Genomic DNA, 16,350 nt, shown 5'->3' with positions numbered 1-16,350 from the left:
GAAGAGAGAAGCTGCACTTTCCAACAAGGTGCAACAGGAAAATTAGATAAATTTAAAGGTTGTCTCCAGAACCAGGGTTTGGTGAAGCTGAACAGGAGAGGGATAAAGTCTGCTGCAAACAGTTGTTAGGAATTGCTCTTCCAAAGGAAAAAAAATAATAACAAACCTGCAACAGTTTTTACCACGAAACTGGGAAGCAACTCCAAAGCCATCATCCTTTCAAGCCCCTAGTACAACAATCAAACCTCATACAAGTGGATAAGGCCCTGTAAAAATAAATTGAAATAGTAGTAAAGCTTCGTGCTACTTCTGCTTATCACAGCACGTGCAACTTTTTTTTTTTTAAGAACTCTTTCTTGTTCATTGCAAGAAGCAGCTCCTGCCAGAGTCCATTCTGCGTGGCTCCCTGCCCTGGAGATCGCAGGCTGAATTGCCCCATTCTGTTCATCCTGCAGGTGCTCTGAGTCAGTTGCTGGTGTTGCTGTCACTGCATTCCTGTGCCCACTGTGCTGGCACCGTCATCCCAGTGTGGGCAAAGAGACTTCTACAGCATCTGGTGGAACACTGCCACCAGAGGCAGGTGATTTTGATACCTGTCTGACTGCATGCTGTACCACAAACCTTGAGAGAAAGGCTGGGAATACATTTGCTCAGTTCTGTCTTGATTTTTCATCTGAATCAGGTTGTTTTCTTAGCTTGAGAGTGACAAGCACTTAGAAGTTTTTGCTTCTAGAACTTCTTCAAAAATACATTTTTATTTACAATCACCTTTATCATGCAATTTTCTTCAGCTTCTCATTTACATTTTTAATTAAAACTTGAAATTTCCCTTAGTAAAAGCTTCTTACAGACAGTAACTAAGTTACAGTATTTTATGTGAAATACCAACAATGATCTGAAAAAAGAAGAAAAAGCAGAATTTCTTTTCCTGTGGCTTTTGTTTCCCAGCTACTGCAGTAGATCAGCTTAGATGGAAGCTGAACTATTTATTGCCAGATGTAATTTCAAGACAGCACCATAAAAATAATTCCTGTATGTGTCTCTTCTCCCAGAAGCCAGTCTTAACTCCTCCCCACAGTGAGGACAGAAGCCAAAGAGCTTCAGTCTTTCCTGTGAATAGTGCTTCTGCTATTTGATGCAATTGGATATCATTCATCTAGTGTGATATACAATTAGCAGAAATTTTATTTTGCATATACATCGGCATATTTGTAAAAAGTCTCTCATCTAATATTACATTTTATCTACTTCTCCCTCCTGTATATTATTAGTATCATTGTGCACCTGGCTGTTGGTGCTTCTTACAGTTTCTCAAAGTACTTTTTCATAGAATGCAAGTTACCTTTTGGAAGGCGAGAGGCTCTTCATTTCCTCACGAGTAAGTTTTTGTATATATATACACAAAGCTGAATGCTGGGATAGCTTTTGGCTTACGTGTACATGGAACCCTGGTAAATGCCGTAGAGCTGAGATAGTATTACAGGAGCAACTGTCTGCCTCCAGAGGTTTTCTGTACATACCAGGTCTGAATGCAGCTTAAATTAACTGTCTAGCATATGACTTGTATTTCTCTAGGTTTCTGAGCTTAGACAAAGCAAGTAAAGTGAAAATCTCATTAAAACTTAACAATATGGAGATATTTAATTTTTCTTGTCCTTCCCCCCCCCCCAGTATTTACAATATCCTTGTGGAAAAAAACAAACAGAACAAAACACAAACAACAACAACAAAACACACTTTCAGCTTGTGGAAAACACCAAACATCCACATTCCTTTCTTTCTTACAGAAGACAAACTGTCATTGTTTTGCAGCATTTGCTTCCTTGTTTGTCAAAAAAGATGAACAAAAGTTAGCAGAGCACCCAGTCAGGTAGTTATTCTATCAAAGACAGACAGGAAGCCAAAGCATTTTGCAGTAGTATTATTACTACAGTAGGCTTACTACAGTCAAAAATACAAAATGAGTCTGGGAAAAGTCATAGGATTATATCAATGCATTCAAAGTAGCATGGACTTGGTTTGTTTTACATTTGTGTGAATTCTGTACATGTCCATCTGTTGCAGTTACTTACTTCATCACATACATGTGACCTGAGTGACTCCATCTTCCTGGTCAAATTGTCCATCATCCAGTTCTCTTAATACTCCATCACTGCTACTGAATCTGGGAAAGCCTCCATACTGGGAGGAGGCCTCTTTGATCCAACATTGTTTAGAAGGAGACAGATGAAACTCATCAGGTGGTTGTCCAATTTCTACAGGGCGAGAAGTAGCTGTGTCTAATCCAACACTTCTGCTACCAACTCTGCTTTTTTCCTCCCCAGTAACTTGCCTTAAGGATTTCTTCTGAAATAAAAGGAGGTGTTTTAATGTTAGCTTATATAGAAAAAAAGCCAAACACTTCACAATGAGTCATGTATGAATTTAATGTGAGCTGCATTTTAACATAAAGCAGCATTTAACACTGGCTTAAACTATGAACTCCTCTAGAGAAATATCCTAATGGATACATTTTTGTTCTCTATAAAGATATTTAAGGAGAGATGCAAAAGATACACCACAGTCAAGATTTAGAAAAGAGTAAGCAAATGCTTAGAAGAAGCAATTATTTTGACAATGCCCAATTCCTATGTTTTACTTGGCAGACACAGAATGATTTACAAGTCTTAACCCATGCTAAAAATCAGCTGTTTGAAGAAAGCTTTATTTTTGCACCTAACCTACATGTCTGACTCTGATCAAACCAAAACTGCAACTGTTTGTGCCAGTTCTTTGCCCCCTTCTATACATCTGTAACATTTTTCCCAAACTCTTTTGAAACAGTAAAAACAATGGCCCTTGTGGCTAAAGGAAATGTATTTAAGGGAAGCTGTTACAGGAGACATCGGGAAATTAGACTAAGGGGAAATAGTGTTGCCTCAGGAGAAACAGAAGGAAATAAGCTTTGCCTAGATGCCACAGTAAGAGGATGGAGAAGTGTGCCTAAAGGAAATAAAAAAGAGAAATCCCTCATGTGTGCAGTTCAGTCTCAGGTCTCCTCTGAACTGTTTTCTTAGAGAAGCAAATGGTGTGTGATAAAGAACTCACTGAGACAATATAACCCTTCTAAATCCAAGAGGCCTTTGAACCATTACATAAATTGCAAGCCAGATCACAATGCACTAACCAACAAATATACAAGAAGGCAGAGATAGGATCTGTGAGGACTTGAAACACACAGTCTTCTGAAAAGAGACCCTGTGGGAATATCAGGCCAGGTAACAGAGGAGTTCCCTCAATTCTTACTGAATTAAAAGTTCCTTTAGAACTGGCAACTTCAACCTCACAAGGAAAAAAAAAAACAACAAAACACTACAACAAAACCGACCTTGAGTACACAAAGCAGCTGGTACCCTGTACTGCCAGCCCCCAGAAGGCAAGTCACAGGGGTCCAGGAGCTGAACATGCCTAGGGGACAAAGCTGTGCCACGGCCGGACCCTGCCACACAGCTGCAACGTGATCAGGCTCTGAGGGTCTGAGACTCTCATGTAGGCATCCTCTAACACTGAACTTAATTAGGCTTTCTTAATTAGGTTCCATTAATGAAAAAGCCTTGTTGGTTTTGTAGGTTGGCTCTCTTAAAGTTAGTATTCTTCTCCAGATATCCGAGTTACCAACACGTTACGGATACTCATAAATAGACAAACTGATGCATTTTATTTAGTTTGGAAATTAAAATATTTTAGATATCTGCAGCAGCTTTGTGTTTCAAAAGCATCCTGAATTATGAACATGATGATCTTATTTTGTAAAACAACAAGAAATGCAGTCAGTGTAAATGCAAGTGAAGTGTCACGACCAACAATGTAGAATCACAGGAGTTAAACTTTTTTACTAAAATGTTTTCAAAGGTTTGTTTGATAAAATTCCACAACTCTGTTCCCCCTGTCCATGTATCATTTTAAATAAACATATTTATTACAATTTCTAGAGCAAAAGTTAATAGTTAATATTAAAAGTTAATACTGAACGCCTTCAGGTTTCAGTAGCTTGTTTCATACCTGAAATCTAGCTATTCCATGCAAAGCTAGCATGACGTGCTATACCAGTTAGGCACTGGTAACAAATCGACAGATTACCTCATCTATGAATAAAGGTAATATGCTGTTTTGCCAATTCAGACATTTTGGTAATATATAAATACGTAAATGTAGAGATTAAGATTTAGGGGAAAACCTACATGACTGGAAAAACAGAGGGTAAATGCTACTTTAGTACATGTTTTAGCTTTAGCCCGAGCTACCTATTTATCCCATGCTAACATGACCTCATCCTACTGAGATTTCCTGTTGCAGAAGTAAGATATTCACTGGTACTTAAGGGGCACACTTAGATACTGTGTCTCTTCAGATTTTAAATACAATAATCCTCATGTACATGGCTACAAATCAGCTGTTTGTTTACTTCCACTGTCTTAATGCTTAACTCAAAGGTTTTGCATTACAATCAAGTGAAACAATGACCACAGAACACAGGTACTGTCATACTTGTAAAAATAAAGAATATAAAGGTCATTCCAGTACTAATCACCTCACAATTAGGCAACAGAATTTAAACAGCAAACACAAGGATTCCTCTAATTTTAATTTAAAACACATCTTAAAGATTCATCAGTTTTTGACAATGAATGTTTTTACAGGAGTGCTTTGTATTACAGTGTCTCCTGGCAGAATCCAGTATTAATCCTTCTCCCTTGAGTCACATAGTTACAGTGTCCTTTAAAGTATCTCTGTCCAAGGAAAGAGTATTCACATCAGGAGTCCATGAACTTATTATACATAGCAATAAAAAGTTGGGAAACATCAGGAGAATTTTGACTTTATTTGATCGCGACCGACATAAAATAGCATGGCTTTATACACTTACAACACTGATACCAACAAAACTATGTTCCAAAAAAAAGAAGAGATGACAATGACAAGAGAGCAGGGACTGTAAGCTTTGAAAGCAAAAAGCCAAAGATAAGTGGTACACACGGGAAACTGAAAGAAAACTGCAAGAAGAACTGGCAGAATTTGGAAAAGGACATGAATGGATGACTGAAACATTGGCAAGGGAGACTGCACAGAATACTGATGTGGAAAATAAGATAGGAGCCCAAATTTTGTAAATGAGGAAAATAAATTAAAGACAGCATACAACACCTAGCTAGGAACTGAGACTGTGATGGAGATGTGCAATTAAATTTCCATTTTTCATGTTGAATGCCATTCTTCCAGGCATGGAAGAATTAATTATCAGGGGACACAGTGAGAAGGAAATTAGGCTGGAGACAAGCAGAAGTCTGGAGAAGAACAAAAAAGGAAGAGTGTATTTTAGAAACACTAATCACAGGAAAATACAGATGATGACAGCAGTCTGGATATAAGCTGGAAAGATCAAATATGAATTCCAGCTATTTAGAGTCTCATGAAACATTTATACAGGTGGACAAAGAAGAGGATAGATACCACTGCTTCATAAAAGTAATAGTATCATGATGGACAGAATTTCTGAAGTTACTACTCCAGTGCTGGGCCTGATTCAAAATGCCTACAGCTTCCATAGCTCCTAAAAAGGCTACCACAGGAGAAGAAAGCTCATTAGCTGAAGAAAGAATAGCCACTGAAGAACAAAAAGGGAAAACCCACCACAGGGTGTAGAAAACCTTGGTAAGGAAGAACCCATTGGTTATCCTCCCCTGGCCACAGCAGACTTTGCTATAGCACTGTACAGGTGCCACTGCTGTTGTGACCTTGGCTCTGAGCAGGATGTGATGACTACTTTGATTATTTAATCCTCAAAGTACTTTTATACAACCACTGTTACGGGAATCTCACTTAAAGGGGACAGGTAACTGTTGAAGTTCAGCTGTAGGAATTTTAAGTCCTCTATTTCTGTCCCATACTTTTACTCACACAGCAATGGCTAACACTCCTTCACCCTGGTAACCCCCAGATTACAGAGCCCCTTGCACAGCTTGACACTTGTATTCTGCTACAGGCATGAAAACAGACATTTCAGAGGTCAAAAAAATGTCATCTTTTTCATGTGCAGGAGTTGAGTCAGCTCACTTAGGACTTCCTGAAGGCTTCTAAACAAATGCTTGCAGCATAGCCAACTTCATCCACCTGAGAAACAGTTGTTTCTTAGAACAGGATTCTTAAAGTAACAGGCTTTTAGCATACCTACACTTTCGTTCTCTACAGCTTAGTCTAAGAGCCATATAGCTGAGTTAAAAAAAAATAAATCCAACTTGCAAATGTATCTGCAAAAACGTGACACAAACTTAAACAGATTTTTTCAAGCAAAACCTGTTTCTGCCACTCTTTTCCCATTAATTTTGAAATCTGTTTCTGTATGTAACTATAGTGTGAAATACTAATTTTTTTTTTTTTTTTTTAATCAACACATTACTCACCTCTGGCGTCTGGACAGCAGAATTCCAAATAACAGGTCTCTGAAGAAAAACAACTTGCTTTGTGGCCAGGTTTCCTTCACTAAAATTTAAGGAAAATCCTTTGAATATTTCAAGGCAATAACATTCCTGTAACATTCACGCCTTTCATAGTCAACTGTAAATTGTGTGCGTATGAGTCAGAAGAGGATAGGTTATCAAGCATTTGCTGGTGTTTTAATTCATAAACTGGTTTGTAATAATAATAATAATAAAACAAACAGAAGCACACAGCTTGGTTAAGGTGTTGCACATGTAAACAAATACAGAACAAAACATTTTTATTAGTATGATTGGAGTAACTTGACAGGACTGTGCTTGAAAGCTTAAGTACCAAAGCTCCTACTTTTAATGAAAGACCATACCTTTGCAACATCTGAAATTAAACATTAAAGAGTATTTTTTTCATCTATTTGCACTGATAGATATACAACAACATGCAACTATCTAGTAACACCACAGCAAACAGCCTCAATTTCAGAAGATAAACAGCTTCAACAAGTATCTCAGTATCTGTGAGACAGGAAATTTGTGAAGTAAGACTCTTAGTTAGCAGTAAAATTGTTTTCTGGTTTTAACATAACATCTGAGACAGTGGGATAAGCTTGCCTTTTCACTACTTCTGGACAAAAGGTCTCAGCTCAGTTTAACCAGTACATCCACAATGACGTAAGTGACACAGGTGGTTTTGTACATGGGAGGGACAAGAGAAGAAAGAAGTAAGAGAGCAAAAAAAGAACTTCAGTTGTGGGTTTTCTGTTGAAAAAGTTCATCAAAAACAACTCAGGTATTCATGTCTCAAAAATGTTGCATTCTTTTACTACTGGTTAATAAAAAAAAGAATTGTCCTTTACAACCTCTTCAAGATTTTAGATATTTGTTTTCAATACCTTTCCATCAAAAATACAGGCCACCAAATCGACTGCATGTGACTTACAAAGCAAGACTCTGTAAGGACTAAATGCATGCAAGAATTGTGAGATCAGAGCTCTGGGATGGGAGGGTTTAAAAAAAAATTCTGTGCTCTTCCACATATCAGAACTACGTTTTGGTAACTTCTTCTCTCCCTACTCTACTTCTGTGCAGTATTCAACGAGCTCTTAACATGCATAAAGGAAATACACTGAAACACTTTAGCACGAAAGCAACTACAAATACATGAGTAAGATAAAAAAACAGCACCACAAAACTTTAATGACTTAAAACAGACTTGTAGTGATTACCACACAGTGAGCCCACTTCAAGAAGTCCTGATTCCACCTATTCCCCTATCAATAATAAAACTGTATTTTTATGCTTAACGCTCTGGAAGGAAGTAGTAAAATAATGTCTGATCGTACTTCAGTACGGTAAGTCACAATCTCAGCAACCACACACATAAGGTTGACATAACTGATACATATTTCTTGCCAGGGCTAGGACTGATAGTATGAATTTGTTTTTTTAATATTAGGGACTCACTCCAAGAAAAATCAGGGACTAAAACCATTGCTAGGGGATCAGAAAGAATTTATTAACAGCCTACCCTAGTAGAGTGCCTCAAAGTAAGCTCTGAGAACATACACAGGACAGCACTGTTCCCAGCTGTATCTGATCAATAGTCAATTATGATGACTTTGTGATGGTGCTTGGCCCATCACAACCTTCCTCTCAACCCTGCTGAACTAAGGTCAAGGCATGTCTTTGCATACCTTCCTTGGATGAGAGAACCATCCTAAACTGCAGCCTTTGGGGAAGACAGGGAAATGAGGAGGTTATTTTCTTTAACTTAACATGTTTTCTCCTCTGTGAGTCCCTACCTTCCTTATTTCTATTAATTGAAAAAAAATAACACATATGTTACACTTTTACATTATGAAAAGGAAATCAGCAATCCTGCAAACTTACTCCACATTGCCAGTTATCTTCCCCTGCCTCATTTATGCCTATTTTGGTAATATCAACTGGGAAATCTCTCTTTCAAGTGAGAAGGTTGCGCAGAATGCCTGTCATGGGGAATTGCCTATGCTCTATTTTGTAACTGTGTCTGCATTCCTGCAGCAAAAAAAAAAAAAGAAAAAAGAAAAAAGAAACAAACATTAAGCTTCAGCTTGTATAAATTCTACTAGAATGGAGAAAGGACACACTGGTGAGTAGACAATCAGTAAATTAACAATTTTCTAAGTCTCACCTTATTAAAATGCTGCACACGACAAAGCAGCTATGAGCTTAATTCACAAAGAACTCAATGACAGTGGGATTTCCACAGAATTTAAATGAGAAAAAAACACTTAGAGTAAGCCACTCCATAGCTTCCCTCTCATTTCCACACTTCCACTTTGCCTTGTAAGCCAGGGCATTTTGCAAACGTAGATGAAGTTGTTTGTGATGATAAACTAATAACCACAAAGTCAATGTTTTTGCACTGTATTTGCCTGCTTGCTTTCCGGTGCTTGCAGACAGTCCGTCCTGCCGATTTTCAGGGACTACAGCAATCAGTGAGGGGAAATAAAGGTCACTGCGAAGTACGGCTGCTGGAGCCTTTTTCCTGTCTCTTCTTGTAAGAGGGATGAGGAGCAACAGAGACTCTTTTGTTAAAACACCAGCTATTTGCTTGTCTGCTTATGCTGAATTGGCAATAAGTCCGTCCTCTTAGTGTATGCATATATTAAATAAATCTCTAAGAACAATCATCCAACTGGAAGCTACTCAGGCCTGCTATGATTTTTACATCTGTTTTTATTTTTTTCGTGCATACACTTTCTATGTACGAATCAACTAAGGTCAGACAGTGTTTCTTGAACAAATGAAGAAAAGTTATAATAAGTTCTTTTAATCTATTTGGTTTATTTGCATTTCCCCAAAATGAAGTTTCGCACTCCTTTGCAGTTGCATTGCTTTTAGACTTTCAGCTCTGAGACATGTACCAATGTGGGACAGTAAGGCTCCCACAGGACTTGACACAACTGTTCCATCCAAAACAAAACCAGTAAAGAATTCTAACTTTAGACCACAAACATGTACGGAATTCCAGAAATTCACAATAACATTATTTTGATAACTCCAGTAGCACTAAATTACCAACAAAATAATTTCTAACATGTTTTTTTTTCCCCCTAATCACTAAATTTAACTTCTAAAAGGGCTATTCATCTTATCCGTGATATACAGCTTCTGAACTTGGCATAATTATTGTCAAATTCCTGTCATGAAAACATTTAACTGTATGTTACAGCTGTATATAATGCAGGAGGCTCTAGTGAATGAGGTCACTAGTACTATTGTGGCTCTTCCTTACATTCTTTCTTGGTCAAAAAATACTTTAGTGACTGCTAACCGTATTTAAATATCCAAGATAGGGATGATATCCAAGAGATGGATACAAACATTGCATCACATCCATTTTTTTCATGCTCTGTTCTCCTGTATGCCTGGAAAAACAATCACTGACAGAAGACTAGGAACTTCTGTGGGTTTTCTACTTTGTTAACAAAAAAAAACACCCCAAAAAGGTCCTTATCTTTCAAACAACACTGCACAAAATGCAACTCTGCGTATTCTCTACTATTGCTCTACTTGTAACAACAAAGATCACATTTCTTGAGGAAATGCTTCCTGTATCCTGCATGATTTAGCCCTTGAGGTAGGAGCTAAAGGACAAAACAGGCCTACAGGCTGCTGCCCGTGCCTGAAATGGGCATCCATGACATTCAGCTAGCATGTGGCATGACACTCTGTGCAACACGACATTATTTTATGGAGAGGAACATCTGTAAAAATAATACCAACTTCAAAGAACAGCAACATCAAAACCACACAGGAGCAGGCTTTACAGCCTGCCATTTTTACATTCTGTTTCAAATCCAACCTATATTTAAAAAAGAAAAAAAAAAGAAGGGAGATAGAGAAACACTCTGTGTGTGACAATCCTGTCACACTCCAGACCTTATTAGCTTGTGGTCACACCTTTTGTCTACAGATGAACAGTAGGCTTAATGGCCAGGAACAAATTGTAGAAGATCTGAGATGAGGAAAGTTTTGCAAAAAATTAGGAATAGACTAAGGCAGAGAATAAGACATAAAATGGAGGTAAATAAAAATGGGGAGCAGGCTGCCTTGCTAACATTTTTGATTCTTAAATAGAATTTTCATTATATATTTTGCATTTAAAAAACAAACAAACAAACAAACATGAACACATGAATTTGCCAAATTGTTTATTTGTTCAGTATTTCTGAAACCTGTTAAATTCAGGCTGAGTTCTGAGGTCAGAGTTCCCCGTCTGGGAAAAGGACTGCTGGTGGGCAGCATGAAGTACCTTTATCCAGCATTTAACTTGAATTCCTAAGATCATCTACCACCACAGTACTAGCATCTTTCCTATCAGACACACAGTAACCATGTAGGAATTTCTTTCTCTTTTTCAAATGCCAATATTGATGTCTAATAATAGTATTTATCGATCACTATGCAGGCTGTCAGGACAGAAACACTTCTTTAGAGTCTTTTAAGAATTCTTAATTCCCAGCTAGGAATTCTGTTAATGAACTTTTGTTTATTTACTTCTAAAAAGAAATCTCAATAACTGTATATTAGACATATTACATGCACGCTCAAAACGTGATTTACCATATTTCTTCTAATGTGGACTGTGAGATACCTTCCAGACAACAACTATCAGACAATTCATGCACACACCTACACAACTATTTAAATCAGAAAACAAATGCTTTGTATTCATCAATCATTCCAATGTCAATATGAAGTGAATCCAACTTCATGTTTGGCCAGAATACAATCCTGTTTTGCGTCTAGCAGTGGGCTGGTTGTCTCACATCTGGAAACCAAAGCTATTTCAGACACCTAGCATAACCTCAATGTCTTGCTGGTACGTCACCTTCTCAGTAACTCAAGAAACAGACCCTGTCTATTGAATCCATTATCACTTCATACTGCATTTTTTTCTACTATTATTATTATTTTTTTTAATAGCACTTAGCTTCTTCTAAGCAGCTCTGCTTTTGCTCTGCAATCTACCAGGTGCAAAATAGCATCTGCTGCCTGCAGCAAGCCCAGACTGAGCTAACATGGCTGCTCAGGACAGTTTTACCCCTTCTGTCCAACCCCTCGGGGATGGGTACAGGTACACTGCTTGTGTGATAGCAAAGGTTAGGGGTTTAAACCTCTCTCATCCTATGACCTTCAGCACACCAGGAGTACTAGAACCTTCCTATCCGACTGTTCACTCACGCCCTTCCAAAAAGTTGATCTGATTCTGAAAGGCTACTTCTCAATCTTTAAGATCTGGCCAAAAGTTTCATCTGTTTATGAAAACCAGGCTCAGCAGTTCACATACCCTAAGAAGTCACCAAGTTCAAAGATAACACATGTAGATTAAGAATTTAAAAAAAAGAATTGAAGGATAGACGTTTTGTTTCGTGTTCTGAGAAATACTTCTTGATGGAGCAGGAGCTTTGCACAGTAAATTCAGAATTTCGTAAGTTTCAGAAGAAAACAAAACAGAGAAATCATTAAAAATAGGAAAACATGCTAGATGTTTTACCTCAATTTCTACTGTCTTAGCTTGTAAACAGTTGATTAAAAACAAAACAAAACAAAACAAAAAAACCCACAAAACCAAAAAACAACAAAACACAGATAAAGAGGACAGCTATTTTCTGACCAGAAAAACCTCCTTCTTACATGGGTGAGTTAATTTAATTATGTCAAATCACTTGAACAAAATTCTGTTTTCTTGTAGCAGTTCTCTTAGAAACTTGCATTCATGTCCTTTTTATGCTGTCTTGATTTAATGCAGTGAGGTCTAGATCCAAAGATTACTAAAGTCACCCAGCTTTTCCATCGTTTTCATGAGCTCTAAGCTATGCCTCAGTACATTTTTTCCCTGAACTTCAGCAATCTTAATCTGATGGAAGCAGAATTGAAAACAAAACAAAACAAAACTGTGTAAGCTTAATTCAGTGATACATTTGCCATTTTTTATGGCAGGTACTCTGAATAAAAGCACGGTACGTTTTCCATTAAAAAGAAATTCTGAAACATTATATGGGATCTAGGTCTACTATTTAGCTCTTCTTACATATACAGGTATTTTCCCCAAGACATCCAACGAAATACTAAAGCAAGAAAATGTGAGAACTGAAATCCAGTAGTTCATTACTATATGTAAACTGAAACAGTATCTACATTAAAGAAGAGAAACAGCTGGATTAGATCATAACTTGCTGGATTAGCACATTCTCCTCGTTAATTTGCAATAAACAGTGCATGACTGTTTTGTGACAAAATCACTTGATAATTCACTAAGATGTGCAACTGTGAAGACACAGCAAAATGCTGCATCCTGCTGTTTGCATACCTGTCATGTCGTACAATAGGTGTAGGCAGGACACAGGTCAGGAGCCATCCAAACTCAGCCAGTGTGTGCAATAAAGGTCCGTAATCTGTTTTAATTTCACACCCCTACATTAATAATTATAAAAAGTAGTAAAGACACTCTGTACAGGGTTTATTTGCATTTTTACACATAAATTACAACCCCTCTTCTTTCTTAGTTATAACATGATAATTTGTATTTGGTGTGAAAAGGGATTCCCTATTTCAAACTGAAAGCAATTTGAAAAGTTCAAGACAACGGATTAGATAAACAGAGGAATATTAACTTTAGATACGAGTCCTGATTCAGTATGACACTCAAAGCACATCTATCTTGTTAAATTTGTCATGTTGCTAAATCAGCTCCTAAAACACAAGTTTTTAAAACAGCAGAAATGATTTCTCAATTGATATATTTAGGTTTTTACTTCCAATCTGAGTAACAAGCATCTCACCTAGCTATAGGCCTACTTGTACTTTTATTTATTTATTTTTAGGCTTTAGTCTTGTGCCAGGTCTGTTCACATAAGTAAATGTATTCATTGCTGAGAATTTTAAAAGTAAGTCCGTAGCATCCTCCACTAATTCGTATGTAACTTTACTAAAAAAAATAAGTCTTTTGATATTTAAAAATTTTTACTAAGAACATACATCTGAAAACTCTACTTAACTCATACAGTATCAATTTTCTGTTCTAATTCCAAGTTTGACTTCCCCTTTATTTAAGAATACATTGTCAGTACATTGTCAGTGGAGCTGCACTTGCTGAAATTAGGTCTGTTTTGGTCTGAATATGAACATTTACGAGCGTCAAGCCAGTACTTCTGCAGTGCATTTCTTTTATGCATATGACTAATGGGCACAGGCCTGACCTCATTTTTATGATTCAAGGCTAGTTTAGTTTATTCAGGTGGCTTAAAGAAATCATCCTGAAATGTTTATCAAATACTGGTACAGTCATTCTACAGAAACAAACAAAGCAAGCTAGAAGTAGGAAATTGTGTTGCTAAATAATTACCAATTTACCTCAATAACTGTCCATTGTTCAACTACTATTGCATCATTTCCTTTCCTGTTAGAACCTGGAACCCCAGCACCTTCTTCTTCGTAGATAAATATTCCTTCTAAAGATTTGGGCAAATAATCACCTGCAAACAAAGACAAACATAAGCTAAAATATAAGTTTTTAGCTCAGTATCTTACTGAGATATGGGCTTACACGTGGGCTTATATTTTCCCACCGAACAGTCCTTCAAATGAAATGGAACTAAGACAGCAAATAACTCCAAGTTCTTTCTGCATCTAATTACAATTTCACAAAGCATACAAGTCAATTTATTATTCAAAACCCCCTTTTCAATACAAATTGAGCTATGAACTGTTTCATTTTCTCTAAAGAAACTCTGAGTTCACGTTTCCCATATTCAACATATCCCCTGCAGCAAACAGGCACAAAACCTCTTTATTCAACTCCAATACTGTATGCCTAACAATAAATGTGGCTTTTGGTGTGGTGGGAAAGACTGTAAAGATAAATGAAGCATGAAGTGTAAAGTCTTGCTACAGTTACTTAAATAAATACATAAATGGCCAAAGGAAAAGCTTGAAAGAGAAGTGATTGTAGGAAGATTCCTGATGTGAAGGACATTTCAGAGAATACCTCCCTGACTTACTTGTGGAAGTCTAACAGTATCCAGTTAGCCCAAACTAAAGCTGTGCATGAAATATTAATTCATTTTCTGTCTCTTCTCCTAAGTGCAATAAGGAAGCCTTTTGTGCAGTTCTACCTTGCCAACTAGCTATCCTAAACAATTAAACTAAATTTAAACTGAAAAATTATGCATTCCTCAAAATATCAGGTTTAAATCCTCTCCAATATTGCACAAATATGTAAAGAGATGACTATTTGCCACAGCTTCAGTGGCAGAAATAAGCTTAAAAGGTGTCTAGCAAAGCAAAGCTATGTAATACAACTGGTCTGGCTTTAAAATTGGACCAGACCAGCATGGAAGTTTTCCAAGTCAAACAGGAAGTCCTGTTTTGTTGTTGTTGTTTTACTTGTTTTACCAATATGCTTGTTAATGTACTGTAAGACACTGAGCATTTATTCATATTATCTTTATTTTTCCTATATTGCATATAAGAAACTTTCTTACATTGAGCTATGATTATTTAGATACTTACGTATCTGTATCCTGTGCTTTTGTAAAGCTACCGAACATGTTATTTTATTTCTAGAATATATGCAAATACAGTGCAGATACTGAATATATGGCTTCAGGCACAAACATGAACACCTGCAGAGTTCCTAACAGTTCATAAATTCTCAATCTCATTAATTAATGAATTTGAACCTGTCTTCAGTGTTTAGGCAGATACTTATAATCATCAACCAGTAACACGTTTAACATGCTAGATTTTTTTTTTTAAATCATGATAATATAACTCTGAATTTTAATGCATTATTGAAGCAAGGCACCTCCACTAAGTGGCTTTTGAGACAAATGGTTAAGTCGAAACTTATGTCAAAAGAACATCTGGTTTATCCTTGTTAATATTATTAAAAAAAAAAAAAAGACACTGCCTGGCAGATAAAGCTAAACAGAAAAAGCGAAAGTGTCATCACAGCACTCCTATCAATCTTAAGTACTTCTATGATTATGAGAACCTGCAAGGTAGCAACAAACAGAAGCAACACTACCTTGACCCAAATGGAGCTAAAAAAGAACTTACCTGGATTACTTGTATGACTCCCTTCTGTTTTGGTTGTCATTGAGAATTAAAAATGACTTAATTCTTTCGAATTTGTACCTGCCTTGAATTGGGAATTGCATTTTGATCATGTTAGCAACAGAATTCTGTTTACTCCATACAACATCCAAGCAAAATGAAAATTTCTGCAGCTGCTTTACCTGCATCCATTGTTTTCAGTTATATTAAAACATTATCTAAAACTTGCTCATTTCACTACATCAATATAGAAGGACAACTGCTGCTGTAGATACCTTGCAAACTAAAAGCAAACTTAAAAACTAAGATAAAGATGACAATTGAATGCACATGCAAACATACAAGAAGTGCAATTCTGGTGATGAGTGCAAAAGTTTAAACACTTTTTTTCCCCTAAAAAGCCCAGTTTTTATCTGGTTATAAAACTCTTCAATGTTCATCTCATGAAAAAATATTTTAGCTTATGAACTCAGCAGCTAAAGTAATCTTATACTGCGGTTACAGACACTTGATCAGCTACAGAATGCCATCCATGTAGAGGGTTGTGCCTTTGAATACTTCCAGCAGAATTCAGCAGCGTCACACCCATGTGTGTCACTGAAATACATCCCAGCCACGTGGGGCTGAAGAAGCAAGCAGCAACTGCTGCAAAGAGGCCGCACGAAATCCCTAAGTCAGTCATAACCTGGGTATTAAAGCTGGGACAGTTATGCACACAGAAAAAAAGCAGACAGCAACAGGGGAACGGAAAGATTGCAAAAACTGTTTT

At 37.0% G+C, this 16,350-nt stretch overlaps 1 protein-coding gene across 1 annotated transcript in view; it reads right to left on the bottom strand.

The window, feature by feature from the left end:
* Positions 1–1,727: 1,727 nt before the first annotated feature.
* RFTN2 (raftlin family member 2) overlaps positions 1,728–16,350 on the bottom strand; it is a gene marked incomplete at its 5' end in the record, with an annotated part of 28,593 nt that continues 13,970 nt past the window's right edge. The window contains 4 exons of the mRNA XM_084289514.1: positions 1,728–2,346; positions 6,441–6,519; positions 12,835–12,938; positions 13,878–13,999. Of these exons, the coding sequence (XP_084145640.1) occupies positions 2,077–2,346; positions 6,441–6,519; positions 12,835–12,938; positions 13,878–13,999 (575 nt within the window). The 3' untranslated portion in view covers positions 1,728–2,076. The remainder of the gene's footprint in view (positions 2,347–6,440; positions 6,520–12,834; positions 12,939–13,877; positions 14,000–16,350) is intronic.

The sequence above is a fragment of the Netta rufina genome (assembly GCF_964035555.1).
Source record: "Netta rufina genome assembly, chromosome: 6".
NCBI lineage: Eukaryota > Metazoa > Chordata > Aves > Anseriformes > Anatidae > Netta > Netta rufina.
The sequence above is the reverse complement of the archived record's forward strand: the minus strand, read 5'-3'. Positions and strand labels throughout refer to the sequence as shown.